Source organism: Monomorium pharaonis, chromosome 11 (assembly GCF_013373865.1).
Source record: "Monomorium pharaonis isolate MP-MQ-018 chromosome 11, ASM1337386v2, whole genome shotgun sequence".
Taxonomy (NCBI): Eukaryota; Metazoa; Arthropoda; class Insecta; order Hymenoptera; family Formicidae; genus Monomorium; species Monomorium pharaonis.
In genome coordinates, this window is record NC_050477.1 from 4557391 (window position 1) to 4582240 (window position 24850).

Here is a 24850-nt window from a genome sequence, read left to right on the forward strand (position 1 = left end):
GTCTCAAATACATAAGCGATATACAAACTAGAGAGTTTTGAATCCTAGTTCGCAAAGCTCGGTCAGTAAACAGTCAGGAAAGGTGAATGCGTCGTGCTGGATGTTGTGCGTGTTTACTTATTGCAATTTTGCACTTGCGATTTGCATTTTGGTTTTAAACAAATTTAAATACGAGTATCGAAATTGCGTGCTTTCTGTTACAGCGCAGTGTATCATACGCAATAGTATCGAGAGGAGACCAAGGAATCCGTAATACCGAGTAGATTGTACTCCGTATCCTAGCCTCTCTATCGTCATGGAGAAGTCGCAGAAGATGCCGAAGGTGGCGAAGGTGAAGAACAAAGCGCCCGCGGAGATACAGATCACCGCGGAGCAGCTGCTGCGCGAGGCGAAGGAGCGCGACCTGGAGATCCTGCCGCCGCCGCCGAAGCAGAAGATCTCGGACCCGCACGAGCTCGCGGACTACCAGCATCGCAAGCGCAAGGCGTTCGAGGACATCATCCGCAAGAACCGCATGGTCATCACCAACTGGATGAAGTACGCGCAATGGGAGGAGAGCCAGAAGCAGATACAGCGGGCGAGATCGATCTACGAGCGGGCGCTCGAGGTCGATCATCGGAACATCGCGCTCTGGCTCAAGTACACCGAGATGGAGATGCGCAACCGGCAGGTGAACCACGCGAGGAATCTCTGGGACCGGGCGGTCACCCTGCTGCCGCGCGCCAATCAGTTTTGGTACAAGTACACGTACATGGAGGAAACGCTTGAGAACATCGCCGGGGCGCGCCAGGTGTTCGAGCGATGGATGGAATGGGAGCCGGACGAGCAGGCCTGGCAGACGTACATCAAGTTCGAGCTGCGCTATAAGGAGATCGACCGGGCGCGGCAGATCTACGAGCGCTTCGTCATGGTACACCCGGACGTGAAGCACTGGATCAAGTACGCCCGCTTCGAGGAGTCGTACGGCTTCATCAGGGGCGCGCGCGCAGTCTACGAGCGCGCTGTCAACTTCTACGGGGACGAGGGCTTGGACGAGAGACTGTTCCTGGCGTTTGCTAAGTTCGAGGAGGGCCAGCGAGAGCACGATCGCGCTCGCATCATCTACAAGTACGCGCTCGAGCACATCCCGAAGAGCAATACCCAGGAGATCTACAAGGCGTATACGATACACGAGAAGAAGTACGGCGACCGTTCGGGCATCGAGGACGTGATCGTTAGCAAGCGAAAGCACCAGTACGAGCAGGAGATCAAGGAGAACCCCTCGAACTACGACGCGTGGTTCGACTACTTGAGACTGGTCGAGTCTGAGGGTAACGTCGACGTGATCCGCGAAACGTACGAGCGAGCGATCGCCAACGTGCCGCCCACCAAGGAGAAGCAGTTCTGGCGTAGGTACATCTACCTGTGGATTAAATATGCTCTCTTCGAAGAACTGGAGGCCAAGGACGTCGAGCGGTGCCGGCAGGTGTACAAGGTGTGCCTGGAGTTGATCCCGCACAAGCGCTTCACCTTCTCCAAGATCTGGCTGCTTTACGCGTACTTCGAGATACGACAGAAGGATGTGACCAAGGCGAGAAAGACTCTGGGTCTGGCGCTGGGAATATGCCCGACGGACAAGCTGTATCGGGGCTACATCGATCTGGAGATACAGCTGGTGGAGTTCGATCGATGCCGCAAACTGTACGAGAAGTTCCTCGAGTTCGGGCCGGAGAACTGTACCACGTGGATGCGATTCGCCGAGCTGGAGACGCGACTGGGCGAGCTCGATCGTGCCCGGTCGATATACGAGTTCGCGATTGCGCGGCCGAGGCTGGACATGCCGGAGCTGTTGTGGAAGTCGTACATCGACTTCGAGATTGCCCAGGGCGAGACTGAGAACGCCCGACAGCTGTTCGAGCGACTGCTGGAGCGCACGTTGCACGTCAAGGTCTGGATCGCGTACGCCAAGTTCGAGCTGCTGAATCCGCAGCTGGAGGACAATCCCGACAACGTTGTTCTGGCGAGACGGATCTTTGAACGTGGCAACGACTCTCTGAGAGCCAACGGCGACACCGAGAGCCGAGTATTACTGCTTGAGGCCTGGAAAGACTTCGAGAGCGAGAAGGGCACGCCCGAAACCCTCGCGAAGATCGTAGAGAAGATGCCGCGCAGAGTGAAGAAGAAGAGGCGCGTGGTGGGCGAGGACGGTAGCGACGACGGCTGGGAGGAGGTCCTCGATTTTGTATTTCCAGAGGACGAGTCACAGAGGCCGAACCTCAAGTTCCTGGCTTCTGCAAAGGCGTGGAAAAAGCAGGCCGAGCAATCTCAGTCCTGAGACAATTAAATTCCATTGCGAAATTTTATATTGTTATGAAAAAGAACTAAGCGCAACATGTAATTAATTAAGAGAACTTTTGAGATTGAGATAAATTCTCCATTTACTTTGTGACTGTAAAAATACGCATATTTTATATCAGAGGACAGACGAGAGCATGCAACAAATGGATTGTTTATTATTTATGTATATATAAACTGTGATATTTTACTATCATAAGAAATATTTGTTTGTACCTCGTCATATCACACATGTAAATAGTTCGTTCATATAAAGTCTTCACATTAAATTTGATCGTAATTGTATTTGACTATTAACTAAATGCAGCATTATATAATTTTATTTAAATTTGCTTTAAATGTAATCAATTTAATAGTATATAATGGAAATTTTTTTTATTGTAAAAGTAAAAAAAAGATCATGAAAGATCTTTGAATTGACCGCGCAAACGAAAAATGTTTTCATTGTCTGCCGCTAGATGTCGCGTGTTGTCCCTTATCGCCGCATCAGCGGTTCGGATGAAGCTGATCGTCGCCCACAGATGATGCTGCTGGTGTCGTCGCAGCTTCTCGTGATGACTCGACGATCCCGCGTTGCGATTCACCGTTATGCAAAACTCACATTGCATCCGACATCCGACGTACGATATCCGATACAAGGTAGGATTCCTAGATAACATAATTACCGTGATGTTATCACTCTCGAAAATGTATTCTAAACATTAAACATCGGATGCGATTTGAATCCTGTTTTAACGAATAAACGAAAAGATTATTAAGGAGAGACAGGGAGGGACGACGGGAGACACAGGAAGAGAAGGGCGTGAATCGCACGCAGGTAGAGAGCGAGCGAGCGAGCGAGCGTATGAGCGAATTGATAATTTTGCTACTCGTGTTATCCGCGTCGTTTTTTGTTTATCCTTTCGATTCGGCGCGCGTCGCGGCTCGTCGTCCCGCATCGGCGGCGTCGCGACGGAAGCGCCGACCGCGCGCGCGATAGCGAGGGCGATTGGAGTTGCTCCGTATTGCTCATCTGCTCCGCTATTTTCCGCCAAACTTTGACTGCGCCTAGTTTGACGCCACGTCTTCGCTAGCTCTCTCGTCGACGTAGACCGGACGTGGGCATCGCGATACGAATTGCGATATCTCTCTCCCGCGTTAATCCCATAAAACGCGGAATTTAGGACGCAGGGGCGGGAAGGGAGGGAGCGTGGCGGCAGGACAACAAGGTGGTTGCCCCCAAAGAGGCAAGAGTACTCGAAAGTAGGCGGCCACCGCTATCCACGATGAGGAGCAAAACTCTCCGGCTCTCCTAGTTAGATCAGGTCGTTCACACCTGCGCAACGCGAGACACCACCACACAATCCCGTCCCGTCAACCGCCATTCATTATAAGCGCGCCTGAGAGATCTTCCCTTATCGAAAAGGCCTCGAAAAGGTCTATAAATAGCACGAATGACTCCCGAGTTTCTATTACGAGACTTCCCCGCGCGCGCCCGCCCTCTCCCTGCCCCTCCGTCCCTCTCTTTCCCGTCGCTTATTCTCTCCCCGTCGTCGTCGTCGTCGTCCCGTCGATCCCTCATTTCCAAATAGACCTCAACCGCGCGTCGCGTGGTCGCCGCCTATCGTGAAACGCGCCAGGAAACAGAACAGGTAAATACGCCGCGCGACGTTATCAAACGCGTCGACGCGACGAGGAAGCGACGTATTTGTCGCGACATGGTTCGCGCGCGCGGGCGGGTGAGCGAGCGAGCGAGCGAGCGAGCGAACGGGCGAGCAAGCAAGCGAGCGCGCGGGACGTAAGGGTTAAGAGGGGAGGCTATGGGGCGGGATGGACGAGAGGGAGGGGGGGAGGGTGCGCAGAGCGAGGCCACATCCGAGTCTCCCTCCCGGCGCGGAGGCGAGAGCGGGCGGCCGCGCGGCATGTGAAACGTGGCTGTTTCGAAAGTCCCTGCGCGCGTTAGCGCGCCTATTTTAGACGCGCGGGGCGCTTTGTCGAGACGCGTCGCCGCGCGAGAGATCGAGCCCCGGTTTCTGTACTCACTGCCGCGAGGCAAGTGTGTCGAGGAAAAGGGGGAGGAGGGAGGGGAGGGAAACTAATCGCAACGAATCGAAAACGAAGGGAATTCGTGGTACCGTTGATGTTTACCTCTTCCGCTGGAAGATGTATATCACGGTACCAAAAGAGTCCGTCATCGAACTAGAGATGGAGCCTCGCGAATCGAGAAACGAAGAATCGAGTCGTTCTCAATGCGTGATACAAATGTCTTCGGGCTTATTTGGACCGAGAGATTATGAGGCCACAATCCCGTGGCGATCTCCTCCCTCCCTCCCTCCTTCTCTCTCTCTCTTCCTTTCTCTCTCTCTCTCTCTCGCGTGACTTTCTTTCCGATTTCCTCGCCTGACCGAACCGATAACCCCGTAACCCTCGAAATGTCGACCAGCGGTGAGAGGAGCTTCGCTAGATTCACCGACCGGGAGAGACGAGACGAGAACGACGTCGAGAGCAGGACGATTTCGCCACCGTCCGTCGACACACGAAGACAAACGGGGTACGCCGGCACCCCGTCGTCGACACGCGAAATGTGTGCGTGTGACTTCCCTGAACCCTTCCTCTCACCCCTCCCGCTCCCTTTTCCCCCCCCGCCCCCTCGATGAGTCTCGACGACCCGAATCGCTCGACGGCGAAGCTGGTTTCGTGGATCTCTTCATGAGAGGCACGTCGTGCGCGATTTGTCGAGGGAGAGAGATAGGAGGAAGGGTGGAGGGAGGGAAGGCACGGGGTGTGACGGGACTCGGGGGGTTCGTAAAGGCAATGCACTGTAAGGAGCTCACAACGACCATACCCTCCCTTTCTCCTTCTTGCCTCCCTCCCCCCTCCATCGCTCTATCTTTTCTCTCTCTCTTTCTCTCTCTCTCTCTCTCTCTCTCTCTCTCCTTTCGTCGTGCGACTTTCTCTCTGTCCCGCTCTTTGACTCTTCGTCTCTTCATCTCGTTCTCGTTGCGCCTCTTCTCTCCTTTCTCTCTTTCTTCCATCTCTCTTTCTCTCTCGTTGCCCTCCTTCCTCCCCTCCCCTCCTCCATCGTTCTATCTTTCTCTTCCTCATTCCTATGATTTCTTCTGCCGGTCCCTCCCGTTTTATCATTGCCTCCTCTCTTTTCTCCTCTTTCCGCACCTATCTGTCTATCCTTTGACCGTTTTGCCGCTTCCCCTCCCTCGCCCGCCTATCTCTTCCTTTCTCTGCCGCCCTCTCGCTCGAGGAGGGCGCGTTGGGGCGCGCTCGCTACTTGCGCATCACTCGTGAACAACCGTTCCCGACTTCGAGCCCGATCTTCGACTCGAGGGATCTCTCTCGCTCGGATGATCCGGCACTCTCATCTTTCTTTCTTTTTTTTTTCTTTTCAAGTCAATTTCTTTAGCCGCGATTTTTAAGTTGAGGAACGGGATCGATCGATACTCTTTTGAAGCGTCTCCCGCGTACACTTAAAAATTAAGGTCAAGCGAGTTGATCGCCCTCGAGGGGCTGATGAGATTAAATACTCTTTATCACGCCAAAGAATTCGGCGCGCCGCATTTCGTCCAGCGTTTCGGCGCCGCTCGGTTCAATGTGATGTTGAAAAATTCCTAATCGAAAGTGTACACAAATCCGCCGGGATCCAGGTCGACCGAGACGACGGAGTGCGCGGCACGCATGTGTACACGCGGGGCGGGACACGTCCGGGGCCAAAGGACTCGGAAGTTACGACATCCGGCGCACAATACCGCTTCCTGTCACTTGCGACCTTTGATCTCCGTTTGTCCCACGTGCGCGCAATGCCACCTCGTTCACATGCACAATAATTGTCTGCACGACGCCGAGGCGCCGCTGGCGAATCCCGTGGCGATCGACGCGTGGAAGGAGGAAACGGGAATCGCGATAATCAGACGAAGGAGACGTGCACATACGCGTAACTTACGCAAGGCTTGAGAAACTGAAAGGCAGCAGCAGCAGCAGCTACGAGCGAAACAGTCGATTGCCGAAAGCTCGCAGCACTTTTTCTCTTCGATGCCTAGGTTCAACAATTATAACCTTGATCGTGGAGCGGTCAGATGTAAATGAATTATTTAGATTCATTAGGTAGTTAAGAATCAATCGCTCGATGAGAGAACGTATTCCGAGCGAATTCATTCTAGGACGGAGAACAACGGAATAACGCTTTTTACGGGACTTTTTTTTTTAAACGATTGTCGTTCCGCACGAATAACGGGATTTACTCGAATAAAGCCGATAAACAACGGTACGCGGAGAACGCGATCGGGGAGGGGGGGTTTTATCCACGTTGATCTCGGGGTCGCTTTTCACGCCCGCGGCGGGGAAGACTTTTTCCACCACGCGCCGCGCTGCTGCTCCGATTTCAAAGGCGTCGACAATGGGATGATTGATTCCTTTGGATCGTCACGCGCGCGGGTCGCGTTGGAGAAAGGCTCGGCGAAAGGACTGAGGGTCCTGCGTTGCTCCTTATTTACCGTTGCCGGTAAGGCCCAATCCTGGGTACGTCACGTGCCGTGCCGTGCCACACCATGCCACGCCATGCCATACCGAGACGAGTGCTGAGAGTTGCGTTACATACATTGCCTCCGTGCGTCGTCGGGGTCGTTGAACGAGCCAGGGGGTACTCACGACGAGGACGACAGTAACGACCGAGCGAGCGAGCGAGCGAGAGCAACCCACTTGTGCCGACCCTGGACGCGAGTCACGTGCGTACGTGTACATACAGAGCTCGGCAATAATGCGACCCGGAGGGTGTGACCCGTTCCACATGTACGACTCTCGCAACCTCTCTCTCTCTCTCTCTCTCTCTCTCTTTCCTCTTTCTCCTTCTTTGCGCTGGTTGAAACTCGAAGAATATATACCAGTAGATTAAATCTCCCAAATTGATCTTGTTTCTCTACAGTTAACGGAACGTTATATCCCCAATTAGATTCATCCTTGGTCCCGCGAGACTCTAATTTCTTTATATTTCTAGCTGGGTTGAAAGTTGATATAACAAAAGATCGAAGAATTCGTACGTCGGTATCGCGGGGATTTACCAAAGCTCGTCACTTTTTTTGTATTGAAATTTAAGACTGTCTCATTGAAAGAAATTAAAACATTTTCAAATGATCCGAGACGAAGAGAAGAATGATACTTTAATGGTGAGGCCGATACTTTATTATCGTAAAAGCGGCACCCTATCTGATCATTTTCGGGTAAAAAAAAACATCGTCTTCCTCGACCGTTCTTCGTTCTCTTCCTCATTTTTCGAATACCCAGAGTTATTCTCTGTATCTCGCTTCTCTTGCTCGTTTCTCTCTTCCTCTGCCTCTCTCTCTCTCTCTCTCTCTCTCTCTCTTCCTCTCTTCTTGACGATATACGAGGACGAAAGTAGGTAGGTAGGTAGGTAGGTGGGCAGACGGAAGTCAGTTTAACGGTATCACCCGAGAGAGCTCAGTCCGTCTTCGATCCTTGCCGCGTGGAATGGGGTTCGACGAAATTCTCAAAGATCTCGCGCGATGTTGGGGTACTCTTCCTCGGGGTATCATATCCTTAAAAAATAAAGTAATTCAATACGTTTTTGAAATGATCATCGTTAACCCTTCTTCTATTTTTCATTGTACATCTATCCCTAGTCACGACGCAGTAACATACATTTCGAAACTTTCTAATTCCTTCAATTCCTCGGCTCTTTAATCAACCTCTTATATCTTTAACCCTTTAATATCGCTGGTCAATTTAATATTCTTTGTGGTTCAAGAAAGGTTCAAGACCACTAATAAGGAGTTCAAGAGCAATTGTTGGCAACTAATTGCATACCAACTGCGTTCATCCTACCATTAGCTATTCCCTCTTACTATTGTAATTACATCAAAGAACCTTCATTTTAATCATTATTCTTCGTTTATCTCTATGTAATATCCTCCCTTGCTCCCTTTTCTTCTATTACTCGGATTTAAATCGCACAGTAGACGGCCATTAAAGCTCCTCCTTCGAAGAGGACAGTTGACTTTCGAGGGGGCGATTGTGCCCCCATCCGGACAGGGTTGTCGGGGAACAAACAATGATCGCCGGGAAGGAGGACATTGACCCTTACGACGCTCCCACACTACATTACGTCAGACAACGTCCGCCGCGTGTCTCGTCCTCTCGGTTTTACGGGCACTTCGAGCATGGGGTTGCACCTTGCTCGTGGTATTATCTCCGGTATTCGAACTTCTTCGTGAACGGAAAGGAACAGGGGAAAGAAAATGCGCGGTATTCTTATACAAGTTTTTGTTCGGGCCCACAAGCTATTAACTCCCGTTGCGCATCGTGGGATGCATACGTTATACGCTACTAAATTCGAAAATACGATTGCGTTTTATGGCTATTGAACATAAAAAAATGTTTGATATGTGATTACGATTCTCAGATTAAGTTCCTCTGATTACGCCAAGACATGTCAAATTCTTCATACGCTTTAATCCTATCTAAGCGCGCCATGTCAAAGATGATGTGGCATCGAGAAACTCACACTTTTATTTAAAGGGGCGTTAAGAATGATGATAGAGAGATAAGTGCTCGTCTCCATGTCGCCTTATTATCGGACGACAAAATCCATATTTTTCCACTTCTTATCGTATCTTCTGTTTTCCAAAGGATTTCACGTACATTCGTTGCATTTTCCCGAGAGAAAACGGTAATATTTAAAAAAATTTATTTCAAATTTATCAAATATGATTTATTTACTTTTAAATCACGCTTGCGTGTAATTGTAATGTATGCGAATATTATTAAACCTTTATCGAATAAAATATCTTGCTACTGTAAAGAAAATTAACCGAGTGTCTGTCTTACGTGAAAAATACACGATTAAAGATCCAAGTTGGATTTCGACTTCATCTGTCTTCCTTTTCCTTTTAAAGAGAGTGATCCACGTGATTACGGGGTTCCGCACATTATTCGGTGAATCAAGGGAAATGCCATAGAGGCACAGCTGCGGCAACCTGTTGCAACTACCCCGAACACGGGGCCGTAGCCAGCGGGAGGCGTTTGACTGGTCCGAAACCGGGAGGGAAGCTGGGCGAGCTCGTTTCGCGACGGACTGAATAGCAAACCGGATAGCGAATAATGACCGCGTGCTTCGGCAAATTCGCGCAGATGCGATTTGCCAGGAACCTCGTAGCCCCCGTACATTCCGTTTTGCCTAAAAGCTCTCAGGCTCGGGAGCACGGTAAACTTAGCAATTTTCGTAATGCAACTTTTTCAGAGTTCTCATGAGAATATAAAATCCAACAAAAAATTTATCCAGCTTACCGATGCGACGTTTTTACGTAGTTGACATTCTTAGAACTTATAAATAAAGTCTCGTACTTCTCGTCGCGCGCGCGCGTGTGTGGCAATTTTATTTATTTCATACTATAATAATGTGATTTTACAAGTACTGTTACTCGGTCTCGCGGAGATGAAGGGATTAATCGAGATAATTCTATGATCTTGTTATTTCCTATGCATGGCGGGTCGTTCTCTTTGAATCAAGGTAGAATGGACTGCGTTACCTGCTGTCTACCTGGCGACCCGACGATCCAATGCAGAGGGATGAAAGGGAGAGACGGCGCGGGGAAAAGGAAGAGGAATGAAAGAGGAAGGGGAGGGGGAGGTGGTGGAGGAGGGGAAACATGAACAAAGGGCGTATTCACGCGTCAAAAGTCACCACAGCGTGACGGTAGGGTGGTCCATGAAGAGAAACCTGTAGGACCTACTTCGGTATTTCAGCGCCACGAGCACTTGTCGCACGGCCCCGGCTGTTTGTTCGCCCGAACAAAATGCGAAGCTCTTTTCAGAGATACGTACTACGTACGTGACCGTGCTGTATCAGGCACGGTATTTTTCATTTCCTCCCCCCCCCCCCCCCCCCCCGATTGTTTCGTCGGGTTAAGTGGTCCAACGTTCACCGAGCGAATCATTCGACTGTTCGACTTCTCATTTGTTATTATTGACAGAGCAATCGTAGCAGAGCGATATCACGTTGACGGTGGTAGACAATGACACGTATTTCCGAGGAATGACTTCACTCCAGGACTAATGCGTTTCAGAACAATGGGAAGAATACGGAACCAACGTTGCGTTGCCGAGGCCACGAGTGGCGTACGCGGTATTCTTTTTCCCTCTCCCTCCTTTTTTTTTTTTTTTTATCAAACTCTTGTTCACGAGCGGCCCCGCGGTTGAAAAGTCAACGCGACCCGGGCCTTTCGAAATACCAAAAAGGCAGGGCGCTCGGAGGAACGCGTGCGAGAAAAAGTCGGCTCTTTAGTAGGTCAACGCTGATGTTGTTCCTTCCCTTCGTCAGGATTACGTCACCCGTGTGAGATCCCCCTTCTCCCCATCGCGCCGACTCGCGCGCCCGCACGCCAACGCTCGCTCGCTCGCTCGCTCGCTCGCTGGTACACGTGCAGATATGTATACGTGCTGCCGTGTGTGCGCGTAATAAGTACGCACGTATGAGCACACATATGCATCGCGAGCGCGCGCGTGTGTGTACGCGTGTGCTACAGCGTGCGCACTTGACCACCCACCCGTCCACCCACTTAGGAAACTAGGAGTCGTTTTATCACGTCAGGTATACAGCGGCCGATCTTCACTGAATCGTTGCCTCGAGGAAGAGGGGAATCTTTACGATCGCGAACCTTGCTGTGGCTTCGCTGGAAGAGGGAGAGAGGGAGAGAGAGAGAGACCCTTTCGGGAATAATGTCACGTAATAATTTCGTAATGTAAACGGCTATTTCTTTTGATGTTTTTCTTTTTCAGATTGTTCTCGCGATTTGGATATCCAGACACGTGTTATACGATATTTCAGCGATACCATAATTGCAAATTTTCACCTTGACGTAAAAATTTCAAAGCTAATCGGAAGTAGAAATTTTCCTACACGTCACTTCGGGATCGGTGAGCTTACGAGGGATATTTACAAGCGTGTACACGACTATCGCGTTAGAGGGAGGAGACGGGGAGAGAAGGAAGGGAAGGCTATGCGGGTCGGGGTCGAGTCATGCATATCGATGTCGACATGCATGAATTTTTCATCTCCTACGATTTTGAAAGCCGCTCGCTTGCTCGTAAATCCATAAGACTGCCATTTGGCCGCGAGCGCGATATATGCCGAGAAGAAGTGCCGCCGATATATATGTAATACCCGGTCTTCAACCTTACGTAAAATTGCAGATGAAATTTTCTGTTTAACATAAAAAAACGCAGAGTTCAGATATCAACGGAATAAAAAGTGTAGAAAGTTAAAAATTTATAAGCGTTGAATATTTAACTTTGTTTCAATTAATTTTCGAAATGAATTGTCCATTTTATCAGATTGTGCAAATGAGGGAGATGAAAATTAATAATTCAACACACACACACACACCCACATACAGCATAAATTGGATGAATTACATTATCTCCGAGAAATCTCAGGAATTAATAAATGTAATGTTTACATGTAAATTTTACTTAAAATGCAGTTCACTGGCAATTAATAACTGTTGAGAACCGAAGGGGAAAATTATCTTAAAAATAAGCCTGATGACGGATATCCAGGAATATCCGGAACGCTCTTAGAATCTACGACGGGGTTAATGCTTGAGAGATACCGCCTACGTGGTGCGTCCTCCACCGATCGCAGTCAGCGCGGTGTCGTCCATTGATAGTTCTCGATAGGAAAAAAAAAGTGCGCTCGCTCGTGGGGCTCGCGCCACGCAAGAGAAAATGGAAAGGAGAATGAAAGGAGACGTTGGCGGAAAAGGAGGTGGCAGAGGAACCGCGGGGAGGCAAGGAGCGTGGTGCGAGGGGGTCGAGGGGAGGCAGAGGGGGTGGAGGGGGAGAGGTGAACGAGGGAAGCGAGGAGTGAAAGATATTGGTAATCGAGGAATCCGGGAACTCAGAACCGTTCGAACGGTTGCCGCTGCCGCAGACGCAAGGTCGTTGTCCTTGGGGGATCAACGACCCCTCGACGAGAGGGTGGGGGTATCGCGTTCGTTCGCGCTCGCCTCCCCGACGCCGCCGCCGACGTCTGGACATAAGGGCGCCCCCAGGTTGTGCTGTGTTAGAGCCGGGGTTAGAGCCGATAGAGCCGCCACGATGGTCTGAGTTAACGATTAACCCCAGCTCGATGCCTCTTCCTCTTCGTTCGCATTACTTATCCTCGTTTACCATTCGGTGAGTAAGAAGGATAAGTAGATACATTATGCGTATCATATGTGTGAATCCAAAAGCATCTAATACGAAAAGTTTATCGAAGAAGGTATAGCCTTACGATAGCCTACTCCTAGGCATCATTAAAAGTTTCTGATTATACCGGAAATTTCTCACAAGAAAGGGTTTACTCTTCCCTAGCAACTACAAGCCGACAGTAATTTTTTTAACTGGCCTTTTGCCCTCTATAAGAGGGGACTTAAAAATATTCCGTTACGCGTAAGAATTCAGATGTCAGTAGATGGTATCAGTAAAAAAGAGACGAGCCTCGTTGGAACACTCTAAAACGTATGATCGCCGTCGGGTGCGATTGGCCCTTCGGAGATAAGCAATAAGGATACGATCGGTTACGTACGCCGAACGGAAGAGGGACAAGGGGGCGGGAAAGAGAGTTAAAAGGCAGCTCGAGAGGATAGAAAGTCCGGGTGGTATAAGAGAAGGAGAAAGAGATAGAGAGGGAGAATAAAGAAGGGTTGGAAAGTTTTATCTTCAGACCAGAGGGAGAATACGGCGTAACCACCTGTTGGGGTGGCGACGGCGGCATCAACGGGCGGCTCTTCTTCGTAACTGTTTATTTTCGGCCGCGGAGTTAATTTCGAATATCCTGCGGCCTCTCTCGGCGGGTTGATAGCGTGCGCCGAGTATGTAGGCCCTCTCGCAGAAGGGGGCGGGATACGGGTACAAATAGCGAGAATAGAATACACGCAAGACGAGGTAGCGAAGCGGGTACAGAGCGTTCCAGAAACGACTTACGGTCGTCGTTCAGCCCGGCTTTGACGAACGTTGGAGAGCGGTATCGCGACACAGAAAGGGCACTCTGCTACTTCCGAAACGAATAGAATAATTTTTAGGTTAATGATACGACGTGGGGGAAAAAAAAAGTCATTCTAATTCAAATGAAGATGTTCCGGCCACGAGGAAGCGGCCTCGACTTATTATTCTCGATTTCAATCGCGCCGACGCCACGTGTTTCACGCGCGCGCGGCGCGGCGCGGGGCGGCGCGTCGACGTCCGACGTCCTTTTTCGCGTTTTCGCCGGAAGGACTCGCGCCGCCGGCGGCGGTGTTACGCTCGACGAGGGCCCGTGAGAGCGCAGGACGACGACGAGCGCGTGCAAGGCCGGGGAGCAGCCACGGGCGTGGATCCTGAGCTGGACACGGAACGGCGGCGCGCAGAGCGGAGCGGAGCGGAGCCCGAGCAGAGCAGAGCAGGGCAGGCCAGGCCAGGGAGCAATGTCCCTTCGGAGAGTCATCCCCTTCCTCGCTATCGCGCGTATACTCGCGACGCGAGGTATGCACGCCGTTACTCGCCTCCGCGCGCGCGTTCTCTGTCTCTCTCTCGCTCTCTTGCACTCTCTCTTTTATTCCTTCTCTCTCTCTCTCTCTCTCTCTCTCTCTCTCTCTTTCTCCCTCTTTCTCGACGCGGCGCTTGCTCGCTTTTTATGGAAGAGCCGTAAGCGGGGATCTTCCACGAGAGACTTTCCCGAGAGAGAGAAAGAGAGAGAGTTTCCCGCCGCTTCGTCCACCGATCTCTCCATCCCGCGCCCCGACGATCGCGCACGTGTACGGAACGAACCAGAGATTTTCGTTGTAAGCCGCTAAGTTAGGGTAGCGAGAGATGACACTTTAATGGGACTACATGTATAATTATATTTTCAAAGATAGAAACGTATATTAATAGCATTTATTCATTTTTGCCATTTCCTTATCGCTATCGGTTCAATTAACGAAATAAGGGGTACGCGTGTCCATTGACACTTCTCTGTGGGAACCTTTTCGCGGCTGTTTTCTTTTTTTTTTTTTTTTTTAATTCGAAATGAGTCATCCGCGACGATCGCGTCCAGTGACGATTGCGTGATCCGCAGGAACGAGCGAGACAAAATGAAAGGAGAACCGACGCGTCGTTTCCTTCTGCACTCGCGGTTTCTCAGAATATCCTTTGCGGTCACGATGGTATACGGATAAGGATATCTGGCATATGAAGCGCGCAACGCACGCAGCCTCGCTCTCGAATCATTGGAAGGCCGGGAAACTCGGCGGGAGCTGGTATCTCTCTTTCTCTCTCTCTCTCTCTGGTCCTTTCCATTCGCCGTGACCTCAAAACCCTATGTTGACCTTAGAAGGGCCGCGTCGTGGTTGCTCGCACCGCGTCGTGGTTGCTACCAGCCAGCTGAAAAAAAAAAAAAAAAAATATCATTCACGCCTCCTCGGGGTGTAGCCGAGCTCGATAAGATAGTCGCGCGTCTGTGGCGTCAAGGCGAATTTACACGGTTCGCACTTGATGATCCTCGCCTGATGATTCATCCGAGCCGAATGCATTCGACGAAGGAGTTTTTGTTTCGACCGGGGGGTATCGGCACCTCGATGAAAATAATCGGGGAGTGAAGCGGAATTTTCCGATATAGCTATTTGAAACTACAAACACGTTTCACGGACACGTCTGAAGTTATAGAATTCGAAAGGGAGGAGGCAGTCACTCCGATTAGACGAAGGAATACAAATATTATCAGAGCGATTATTTAAGGTAACTTTGACATCGATGATTTAGAGTGACTAACGTTCGTTTAATTTAATCGGTGTTTAACTTATTAGATAGTCTATCTCGAGTTGAGCCTTCATGACTGAAGAGGCTTCGTATGATTCACACTCATGAATACTTCAAAATGATTCTATTGACAAAGGTATTCTCGGTGGTTTATTTTCTAAGAAATGGTGATCATTTAACAATCAGATATGCTCAGGGTAGATTTGTACTTAAATAATTGCCGTAGAGAGTAGACGCAACTTTATGCTACTATCATAAAGTTTTATTTAATGTGTATTGATAATTAAGCAATATCCAATAAATTTTAATTTTTTTGTGAAAAAAAAAGAGAAAAGATTAAGGACAGTGAATCGTGCAGTTAGAAATTTTGCTCGAAGCAATTCTGCCAGTTGAATTAATCGTCAATCAACGTAATCGAAAATTGATCAAAATCGACCTTAAGATATAATTCGTCCGTCATACGTAAAAACAGTCGTAATCGAAAGACCATGAGCACGTTGACCTAAACATGATCATTCCAAAACACGTGAGATCGCACTTTTAATCGCGACCGGCTTACGGTTACGATTAGAATTCTCTTTTTACGCGTGATGGCTTTTAAAAGGAGGCTGCGTACGACTTCCGATATGCAGATCTCCGTGTTTAATTGCCTTGCATGATCGGTGTCATTGACACTCGGCGCCGTGAAGAAGATTGCCATTGGATCGCTGGTCGATCCGATGAGAATTCAAACACGGCACAGTAAAGAGGTTAAGACGACACTTAACCCCCCCTCCCCTCTCCGATCGCATATGGTTCCCAGTTGGAACGAACGGCACTGGCGGCGTGTCGTAACACACGAACCTTATGTGTACACTAATTAGGACCATTGAGGAGGAAGACGGAGAGAAGACATTCGATATATAGGACGCCACCCGTTAGCTCGTTGCCGGCGGCACGCGGTTGCGCGACGCATTAACATTTAACATTAATACCAACCCGTTCCCCCTACTAGTCTCATCTCATGTATCCTCCCCCTCCTACTAGCTCTCATCTCCTTCCCTCTCCGTTACAACGATTGATATCATTTTCACAAATCAAGTTCTCCTCTCGAAGTCGGAAATCCAAACAGTGACGTCCGAGCTTCTTGTTGCGAAACAAAAATTTTATGGCATGAGAAAAAGGCTTTGCTTCGATATATTTTAATTTTTTTTTTTAATGTTTTACATATTTATATGCCTCCTACACATTTGATTTTTATTCCGATAAGTACATTGTGCAAATGTTACACAATTATCACAAATTGATTAAAATTTTTCAATATGCCATAATATAATTTCGTTAGAAATAAAATTTCTAAATATTTATCAAAGAGACAAATCCAAATTTGTTAGACATACGTATTTTACAATTCTTTAAAAAACCGCGTTTGTGCGGTAAAACTTTCATTGCTAATAACTAATAGATTTTGCTACAGCAGCATAAAATTCGTTGTGATAGCAAAATACTTTTTTTTATGCATAATTGTAGATTTTAATTTTTATGCTAGATTGCGTTAAATAAATTTTGTTCGGGATATATTTACATATTTAGATTTTTCGTGAGAATGTAGTTTATTCTCTCTCTCTCTCTCTCTCTCTCTCTCTCTCTTTCATTTCACGTTCGCTTGCGTACTTTGGCGCATCGCCACGGCTCGTTAATTTTCCGGAAATGTATTCGAACACTGTTGTAATCGTGCGTTTGTCACGAGGTACGCTACCCTCGACGACCCGATCACCAGGGCCCCACCTCAACCACCGATTCTAATCTTGATTTACGAATAATAAATGCAAATTCGCAGGCTTGCGCTAATGCGCCGCTTGTTTCCGGATGAATGCGACACTTTAATTAAATGGCTCGTGATAATACTCGACAGCCCTCGTGTTTGCCACTACGTCTGATTCTTCAAGAAAGTGACATAAAAATATTGTCAGAGATACTATCTAGATGTTGTGACTGTGTCGCAGTTTTTTCTGTGCTATTTTAACGAGAGTCATTTTAAATCGTTAAAAATAAAGAATCATTAAAAAACGTCTCAAGATATGACACAGGTACAAACGAGAGGTGGCAAATTTTGAATAAAATTTCCCATACTTTTTCTTATACTCGGAAGAGAGAGAGACATAAGATATGTTTTGCATACTTATTATGGATGAACAATTATATTGTTTTACCCTCCAGAAAAACCGGCCGAACACGGTCGGTCGGTCAGAACGCGCGGAGGCAACGTTTTTAAGTACGAAAGGATCATTCCGTTGGCGCACGTATAACGGGGAGTCGCGCTGGAAGGCAAGGAGCCCAGGCAAAAGGCAAGGCAAGAAGACAAGGCCCGGCAAAGACGTAAGAGAAGGCTTGGCTCTCCTCCTTCTCCCTCGCTCTTTCTCTTTCTTCCGAGTTCGAGGCGAAGTCGCGTCGTCGTATCGGCCGGCAGTCGCCACGGCCGTTTCTCAACCCTTTCGCGGTTACGTCACGTTAAAAAAGCTATTTGGGGTCAACACCCCGCGCAACAGCGACACGTGTAGTACTCCTTGGATCCCTCTCTGTCTTCCCCCTCTCCCCCTCCGGTTCCGCGGCGGCCCTCCACCCCGTGGTAACGCGAAGACAGCCCTCTCTCCCTCCTCCGCCTTCGCGCGCGCAAGCAATGACGCCATTGCTGTCACTTCCCTTCCCTCCCTTCGTCTTGCTCGCCTTCTCTAAGTGTGTTCCTTCTACTCTCACCGAGGTTTCTAAAGCTTCCTAGACGTGCCAGGGCCAGAATTCCAGCGAAGTACTGGCAGGGAAGGGGGGGAGGCGAAGGTTGCCGGATAGGGTTGCCAAAGTGTACAGTAAAAAGTATCACGTTCTCTCTTTCATTCGTCATTATTATTCTTCGTTGTATATACATATGTACATAGAAAAAAAAAAGTATTTTGTACAGGAAAAATTAAATTAAATTGAAATATTATTGAAACATTAACCCTTAAGGAAAATAATCATAACAACCAAGCAAAACGTAGTGAGCTCTCTTGCAACAGAAGAAACATTAAACGGAGAGAGAAAGAGATGAAGAAAAAGAGAGAGACAGAGTGTAGATAACTGGGAAGGGATCAGACTGAAAGAAGGGGGGGAAAGGCAAAGCAGCCCTGAGCGATACAGCCCTGGCCGTGGGCGCAACGAAAGAATGGTAGGAGAGCCCGAGTTTCTCGAGGAGCGAGCGAATGAGCGCGCACGCTCCGAGCTAGAACTAGCTAGAGTCTCTCGCTAGAGCGGAGCCAAGGACGCTAGACGATCAGCAACGGTAGTCGTGAGAGTCAAACGCGACAGTGGCGCGAAGGCGGTGGTGACTCCCCTTCACCCCGGCCCACGCCGTCTACGTTGTTCCTTCACGCCCCCGAGCCCCTCCGTTCCACGATATTACCACCGCCGCCACCGCCGCCGCCGCCGCCGCCGCCGCCGTCGCTACCACCATTACCGCCGCTGCCCCGAGAGTCTCTCTCCACAGCTTCCCCTTCCAGCCACTTTTTTTTTGTCTGACTATACGCCACTCTCGCGTCCATCGCGACAAGGCGGCCTCCTCGGTGCCTTTTTTATCAGTCGACCGAAAAGATCTTGCGAGGATCCTGCCGTTTCATCGCGCGTTCGCACTCACTTGAGAAGTGTACGCGAGAAGAGGGGGGAGGAGCAACCCTCCTCGGGCATGCTGCAAAAAAATACAAATATATGAATACATTGCATGTGCATGCGAATAAATCGCGTCAGAGCTCCCCTTTGCATTCGTCTGGTCGCGCGAAACTGCGCGGACATCCCGTTAAACGCAACTGCCAGGGGGGGTAGAGGGGGGCAGAACGAAGGAGATAAGAAGGAGGGCAAGGGAGAAGGAGAAAGAGCGAGAGAAAGGCAAAGACGCGGAGCGCGGACGACACGAAATCGTGGCGACGACGCCAGCGCATTTGCGACGCGAGGCACGCGTGTCGGGGTGAACGTGTCGCGGCAATCCTGTTGCCAGCGTAGCAATCCTGCCCGTCGCGGAGACTACTCGCCGGGGTTACTCGGATTGGCAGCCACGCGAGATTCAGACGGATGAGGAGAAACATCGGGAGCGAGGGAGTATCACCAGCGGGCAACTTCACTGGCAGAGAGACTTGCTGCTGCCGGATACGCAACAGTGGTCGGGTAGGTTGGCGCATAACTTGAGGTTCGGTTGCGAAGCGACCTCGTGGCAGTGGCGGCGGTTGCGACGGACAGCTAGAGAGAGAGAGAGGGAGAGAAGAGAGAGATGGACGCGAGATTCGCCGTCGCTGCCGCCGCCGCATGGCGGAAAAAAAGTGCGCAGGCGCGCGAATCGCGCTTCGCTACTAACCCGCGACGACGACACCACCGCGCACACCTTCCCTTCTCCCTCCCTTCCCTCCCTCGTCGTTGGCGTTCCGCGCTCGCGAATTTCCTGTCCCTCGGCCGGGGGGGGAACTAGAGGCGGGGGAGTCGCATCCCTCTCCACGTGCATCCCCGCGACGTTCGTGGCCGGTCCATCCCCACCCTCCTCAACCACGCAGGAAAGGACTTTGGTCTCCGTTTCTCTCTCGTCCTCCGCCTTGACCCTCGCCCGATACTCACCCGAAATGGTCAGCACTTTCGCGACGGAGGATGAAGTTTCTCGGTAACTGAGTCTACTTGACGCGATAGTTTGACACGGGAGTCGATTTCAAGGTCGAAGGATGATAGTCTAGGAAACTCGCCCCGCTCAAAGTTTCAACGATAATACCGTTCGAGCGACGGTTAATATTTTCTGCGCACGATTTGCCTATTCTTTATGATTTTCGATGAATCATCGAGGAGTATACGTTAATTTGAGAATCGAAACACGGAGGAGAGCAAGGGGAGGAGGGTGCGGGCGTCAAAAAAAGAAAGGCCGCGATAAAGGGGCGTCCTGGGTGCGGGCGAGCGGGGGACGGTCTCTCCGAATCTGAGAGCGTGAGAACAAAGGGGCGAAAGCAAGTGCCCTTTTTCGAGGGTGATCGAGGGTGAGGGCCAAAGTAGAACGGACGGAGGAGCGAGATGCGATTCACGGGTGGAACGAGGACGAAACGCGGCGTGCAATAAGAATGCGAGAGGAAACGAGAGAGAGTCGTTCGTTCCTTGTGGGGGCTAACGCGAGGAAGAAGCAACGTATGGAGAGGGTGAAGCGAGGAGAGAGGAGGGAGTTTGATATTCGCGACGGAGAGAGAGAGAGAGAGAGAGAGAGAGAGCGAGTGAACGAGTGACAGACGCCGTCGTTACGAGAAGGAGAACGAGTAGGCGAGTGAGAGCGAAGAGGACAGCGCGAGCGATAGGGTGCGGGGGTGGGGGAGCGAGCGGACGAGCGAGAGGCTCGCTAGGGTAGAGAGCGCGAGAGAGGGTTTAGTGGGGGAGAGGGAGGGGGGAGCGGGGGAAGCTTCGCGGCTTCGTTTCGTTCCGTCGTGTTGCGTCGCGTCGCGTCTCTCTAGGTGGCGGTGGTGGTAGAAGTTTGCGCTCTTGCGGGAGGCTCCGAAGCGCGCGCGGCCGACTCCTCGACTTCGGAGCGGAGAGTCGGAGACTCGGTTCGGCTCGACTCGACTCGGTCATCGTCGGTGGCACGTCGGTGGTTCGTTCGGTTGAACGAGGGCGCGCGCGCGAGCGAACGAGCGAGCAAGCGAAGCGAACGTACATTCGTACGCTCGTTCGTACGGGCGGGTGTGTGTCGCGCGCTCGCAACCGCTGCTGCTGCTGCTGCCTACGTCTCCTCGCGGTGTGGTGCGGCACACCGCGACGACGGTGAAGGGTACTGCGAGTGGAAGACACGTCCGTGACTAGCTAGCTAGCTGGCTGGCTTGTGGCTGGCTGGAGTGGCTGGTTGGCTAGGCGGGCGTAGGCGAGGTTCCGTGACGGCCGTTCGGTGGCGCAGCAGAAATTCCCCGGCGCGGCTCGCGCGGGTTGGTCAGCGGCGTGGTGTGCGTGCGCCTTCCGTCTCGCTTTCGCGCACGGCCCCCGACGCGTGTGTGCGTGTGCTCGCGGCGTATACGTGTGTATGTACGTACGCCGCTCGGCCGCGCGTACGTATCTGCCCCGAGAGAGTCCGTCCGCGCCTCGACTTGCTGACATGGCGTCCTAGTGCTGCACACGGGCCGAGTCGTGTGCACGTCCTTACGCGCGCGCGCCACGGATACGGATCGCCCGCTCCTGTCTCTCACCCCGTTTCTCATCGTCGTTGTCGTCGTCCTCGTTTAACGGCGAGGATGCCAAGGTAAGTGCGAGTGGTGGTGCACGATCGCGCGTCCTAATGATAAACCAGGCGGTACATTCGATCTTTAACGAGCCTCCTCCTCGTCCTCGCGTCACCTCCTTATTGCCCTGCTCCTCCTCCTCCTCCTCTGTGACGTTGTGTCATCGCGTTTATATCTCTCGTTCGTCTGTTCCGAGACACAGGGGTGAACGAAGAAAGGAAGGAATCGAGGTGTGCCCCGCGCACTCGGGTGTCGTCGGGTCGGGACCGGGCGGTGTCGATAAGCCCGAGAGAAATATGCGAATTTTTCGACAGCGGCGACGCTCGCAAAACGCGACGCGAATCGAGTGACGAGACATCGGCAGGGTCGTTGCCATCGCGAGCCACCCTCGCGAATCGATATTGCCAACGCGACCAGACGATCTTTCTCTCGTTTCCTCCCTCGCTCGCGCGCGACACGTATACACCTCTTTACGCGCGGGGGTCCCCCTCCCTCCGCCTCTCGCCCCGCTTCCTCTCTTCGCTCCCCGTCCGCTTCGTGCCATTCTCCCTCTTTGCACCCCCTCCCACCGTTCTTGCCTCCGTTCGACCCTTGTACCCATCACGTCGGGTTTTTCATTCTCTCTTCCACCTCGACTGGGTGCCGTTCGTGCGGTAGTACGTTCGTGCACAGCCCCGAGTGAGTCGCGCCGCGAGTGTACGATTGCGCTCGCGTGCGTGTCTGTGTTTACGTGCGTGCGTGTGTGTGCCTGTGCGCTGCTGTGTGTGTGCGTGTTTTTACGCTGCGCGCGCGCGTTCCTACGTGGCTGCGTCGGAAGGGTTAACAGCGGCGAATTGGCGGGGCGGAACGGAAGAGGTTAGTTTCGAGGTAGTTTCTTTTCCACGAAGCGAAACCGCGATACAGAAGAGAACTCGCGCTCTCTCTTTCCTTCTCATTTCCCCCCCTCCGCCGTCCCTGCTACCCTTAAGGGGGAGAGAGACGGAGCGCGCGCGGAGTACGAGGGTACTACGTGGCTTATCGGCGCATCGACGGACGGCGTGCTTCTCGACGTGGATTTTTCGCTTAGGAAAGGGTTGCGTAAATCCCTCTCCCCTAGTCCCCTCCTCTTCTTCCTCCACCTCCTCCTCCTTCCTCCTCTCTCTCCCCCGCGGCGTGCCTCTCTACCCTACCCTCCCATTACGCGCTCCCCTTGCCCGCCGCCGCTCCCTCGACGTGTCGCGCGGTCGGCTACGGCGGCGCTGCCCATAGGCGCCGATACGCCCCGGGGTGTCGAGGCCGACTTCAGCCCGCTCGGTGAAGCTCGGTTGTCTTCGGCCGCGTCCGTCCGTCCGTCCGTCCGTCCGTCCGCCGGGCATCCTCCCCCTCGCCAGTCGTCAGTCGCGCTCATTGAAGCCGCGTGCGTGCGTGCCTGTACTTCGTGCTGCTACGTTTCCCTGCCTCACACCTCGTCTCGCCTCACGATCGACGGCGATCCTGACTTACGATTCTCCTCGCGCTCGCGCCCTCCTATCTCTCTCTATCCTCGTCGTCGCGACATAACAGGTGAGCCTCGGGCGACCACGACGTGGATCTCGGAGATCTCGGAGAGAGAGCACGTGGCTTGGCTCCTTGGCGCTTCTCCTCCGTGCTCCTTCCTCTCGGCTACGAAAGGAGGGGTTGAGGGGAGAAGAACGGGCAAACGTTGATGCTGCGCGGCGCCGGCAATTAAGTCCGCCGATCGACGCAACTTTGTGGTGTGATAACGAGAATTGTGCAACTTGTGCGTCCCCCGCGCGCGCCCCCACTCTTCCCTCCCCCGAGAAGGAGGCGCTGGCTGTGGATGCGCGGACGTGTTCGTGAGTCACGTCGGGGTGCTGTCGGTGTGTGGGTGAGTTTTTGTACTTTGTATGCCTCTGCGTGCGCGCGCCTGCTTGCGTGCGTGCGTGCGTGCGTGCGCGCGTGTAAACGCACAGTGCCGTGCCTCGTCATTTTCCCGGTGAATTCCCCGAGCGAAAGGAAAAATCCCGACCGTTATGTATCGCAGCCGGAAAATGTGCGTGTATATGTGTGAATCGTTAACAAGGTTCGCTCTTCGGGATAAACCGTAACCGGGGGAGATTGTTTTGACGTTCCTTTATTTTGAAAACCATCTTTATCTCCCTCGATAAGCGCGCACGCGCAGTCTCCCCGATAGCTCCGGTCTGAAAAAAGCCGAAATTTCACGATGGTAAATAAGTAGTGTTTTGTCGCGGGGCACTTCGCCGCTCTAGCCCCGAGTTATCTCGATGTACGTAGTTAACGGGGGATTCGTGTTATCTTGAAGATATAGGCGCGCGCACTCGAGATTGGACTTGGCTCCGTCGCGTTTCGCAACTCCCGGGTGCCAAGGGCCTTCACTTCGAGATTTCGAGTGTTTATTCCACGCGCGAGGTGTCAAGGAGGCTCCTATCGCCACGCCTCTCTCTCTCTCTCCCCCCTCTCGCCTTGTCTATGGGAGAAGCGCTACCGATAATGACACCCCGTATATAGTTACGTAAAATACCGTTTTCCTTGCGAGCTCTTCAGTTTGAAATAGCTTTTTAATTGATGACAAGAAAGAGAGAACTCGCGAATAAATTTTCCGTTGTCGAAATTTTTTCATGCACGTGCGATGACGTTATCTTTCTTTCGAACTAGAATTATCTCCCTTCAATCGTGTCGATTGAAATGGAAATTTTCCGAGAGAATTTTTTTCCCGCACTTTTTTCTTACGACGATTCGTCTTCGCTTTTGATACATCGCTCTCATCTCTCTGGTTATCGAAAGGGAGATTAGGAGAGAAAAGGGCCTCGGGTCCTTTCGATCGCGCCCTCGTCGTTCAAGGACTCGAGCGTCTCGACTTCATAAAAAGCGCAGTTGAAAGCAGTCGGGAGGGGCAAAGAGGGTTTCGGGGACACAGAGAAAGGAGGGGGGGGGAGGGTGAAGCGCGCGGAGGGGTGCTGCAATGTACGCACGCGGGCGACAAGTGCACGCAACGAAGCGTCGTCGACCAGTAGTATACCCACGTGCGTTCCGATGAGAATTTACATGCGACTTCCTGCGGGCTCTCGCCCTCCCTCCTGATTAAGAGTAGCGTGACGATTTTATCGCGGTACCCGCGAGGGGTTGAAGCGGCGCCAATTATAGTGGCGATGATGATGACAATGACCATGATGATGTTGATGATGATAATGATGATGATGGTAGTTGGGGGGAGAACGAAGGGAGAACGTAGATAAATAGCGCGGGGTTAACATAAACGTTTTTATGTATTGAATACGCCCGATTTTCAATCCGCAGAGCTTCCTGTTAATTTCTGCTTTAGCTTGACATTTCCTGGAATCTCGTTGGTGCCTTGAATTTTCTCAGGTGCTCTAATCTCCCCCACGAGTCTCGCCGGTTTCCCCCTACGAATCCCTTGCTTATCTAACATTTCGTTCCTCTTGATCGTTCGAATGGAAAAAAAAAATTTCTCAGACTTTTCGACTTTTGGTCTTTCACACGTGACTTCCGCATTATCTGAT

General features: G+C 51.4%; 3 protein-coding genes across 8 annotated transcripts in view; all 3 read left to right on the top strand.

Moving 5' to 3' along the window:
* The first annotated feature begins 29 nt into the window (after nt 1–29).
* LOC105836353 (protein crooked neck) lies at nt 30–2617 on the top strand. The gene is made up of 2 exons (XM_012680323.3): nt 30–105; nt 204–2617. Exon 2 carries the CDS (start codon nt 296–298, stop codon nt 2312–2314), a length of 2019 nt encoding a protein of 672 aa, XP_012535777.1. The 5' UTR covers nt 30–105; nt 204–295; the 3' UTR covers nt 2315–2617.
* An 11686-nt stretch (nt 2618–14303) lies between these two features.
* Nucleotides 14304–18789, top strand: LOC114254676 (the record flags this gene model as incomplete). Its single annotated transcript, XM_028191520.2, is given in 3 exon segments — nt 14304–14501; nt 14549–14624; nt 14627–18789. Coding segments are annotated over 3 exon segments (414 nt in total), but the record flags the coding sequence as incomplete, so codon positions are not given.
* A 74-nt stretch (nt 18790–18863) lies between these two features.
* LOC105835189 (protein tramtrack, alpha isoform) overlaps nt 18864–24850 on the top strand; it is a 45754-nt gene continuing 39767 nt past the window's right edge. Inside the window, exon 1 of one of the 6 annotated variants that reach the window (XM_036293881.1) lies at nt 18864–19263. The gene's annotated coding sequence lies outside the window, so the exon portion shown is untranslated. The other 5 variants (XM_036293883.1, XM_036293884.1, XM_036293878.1 and 2 more) reach the window with 5 other exon arrangements.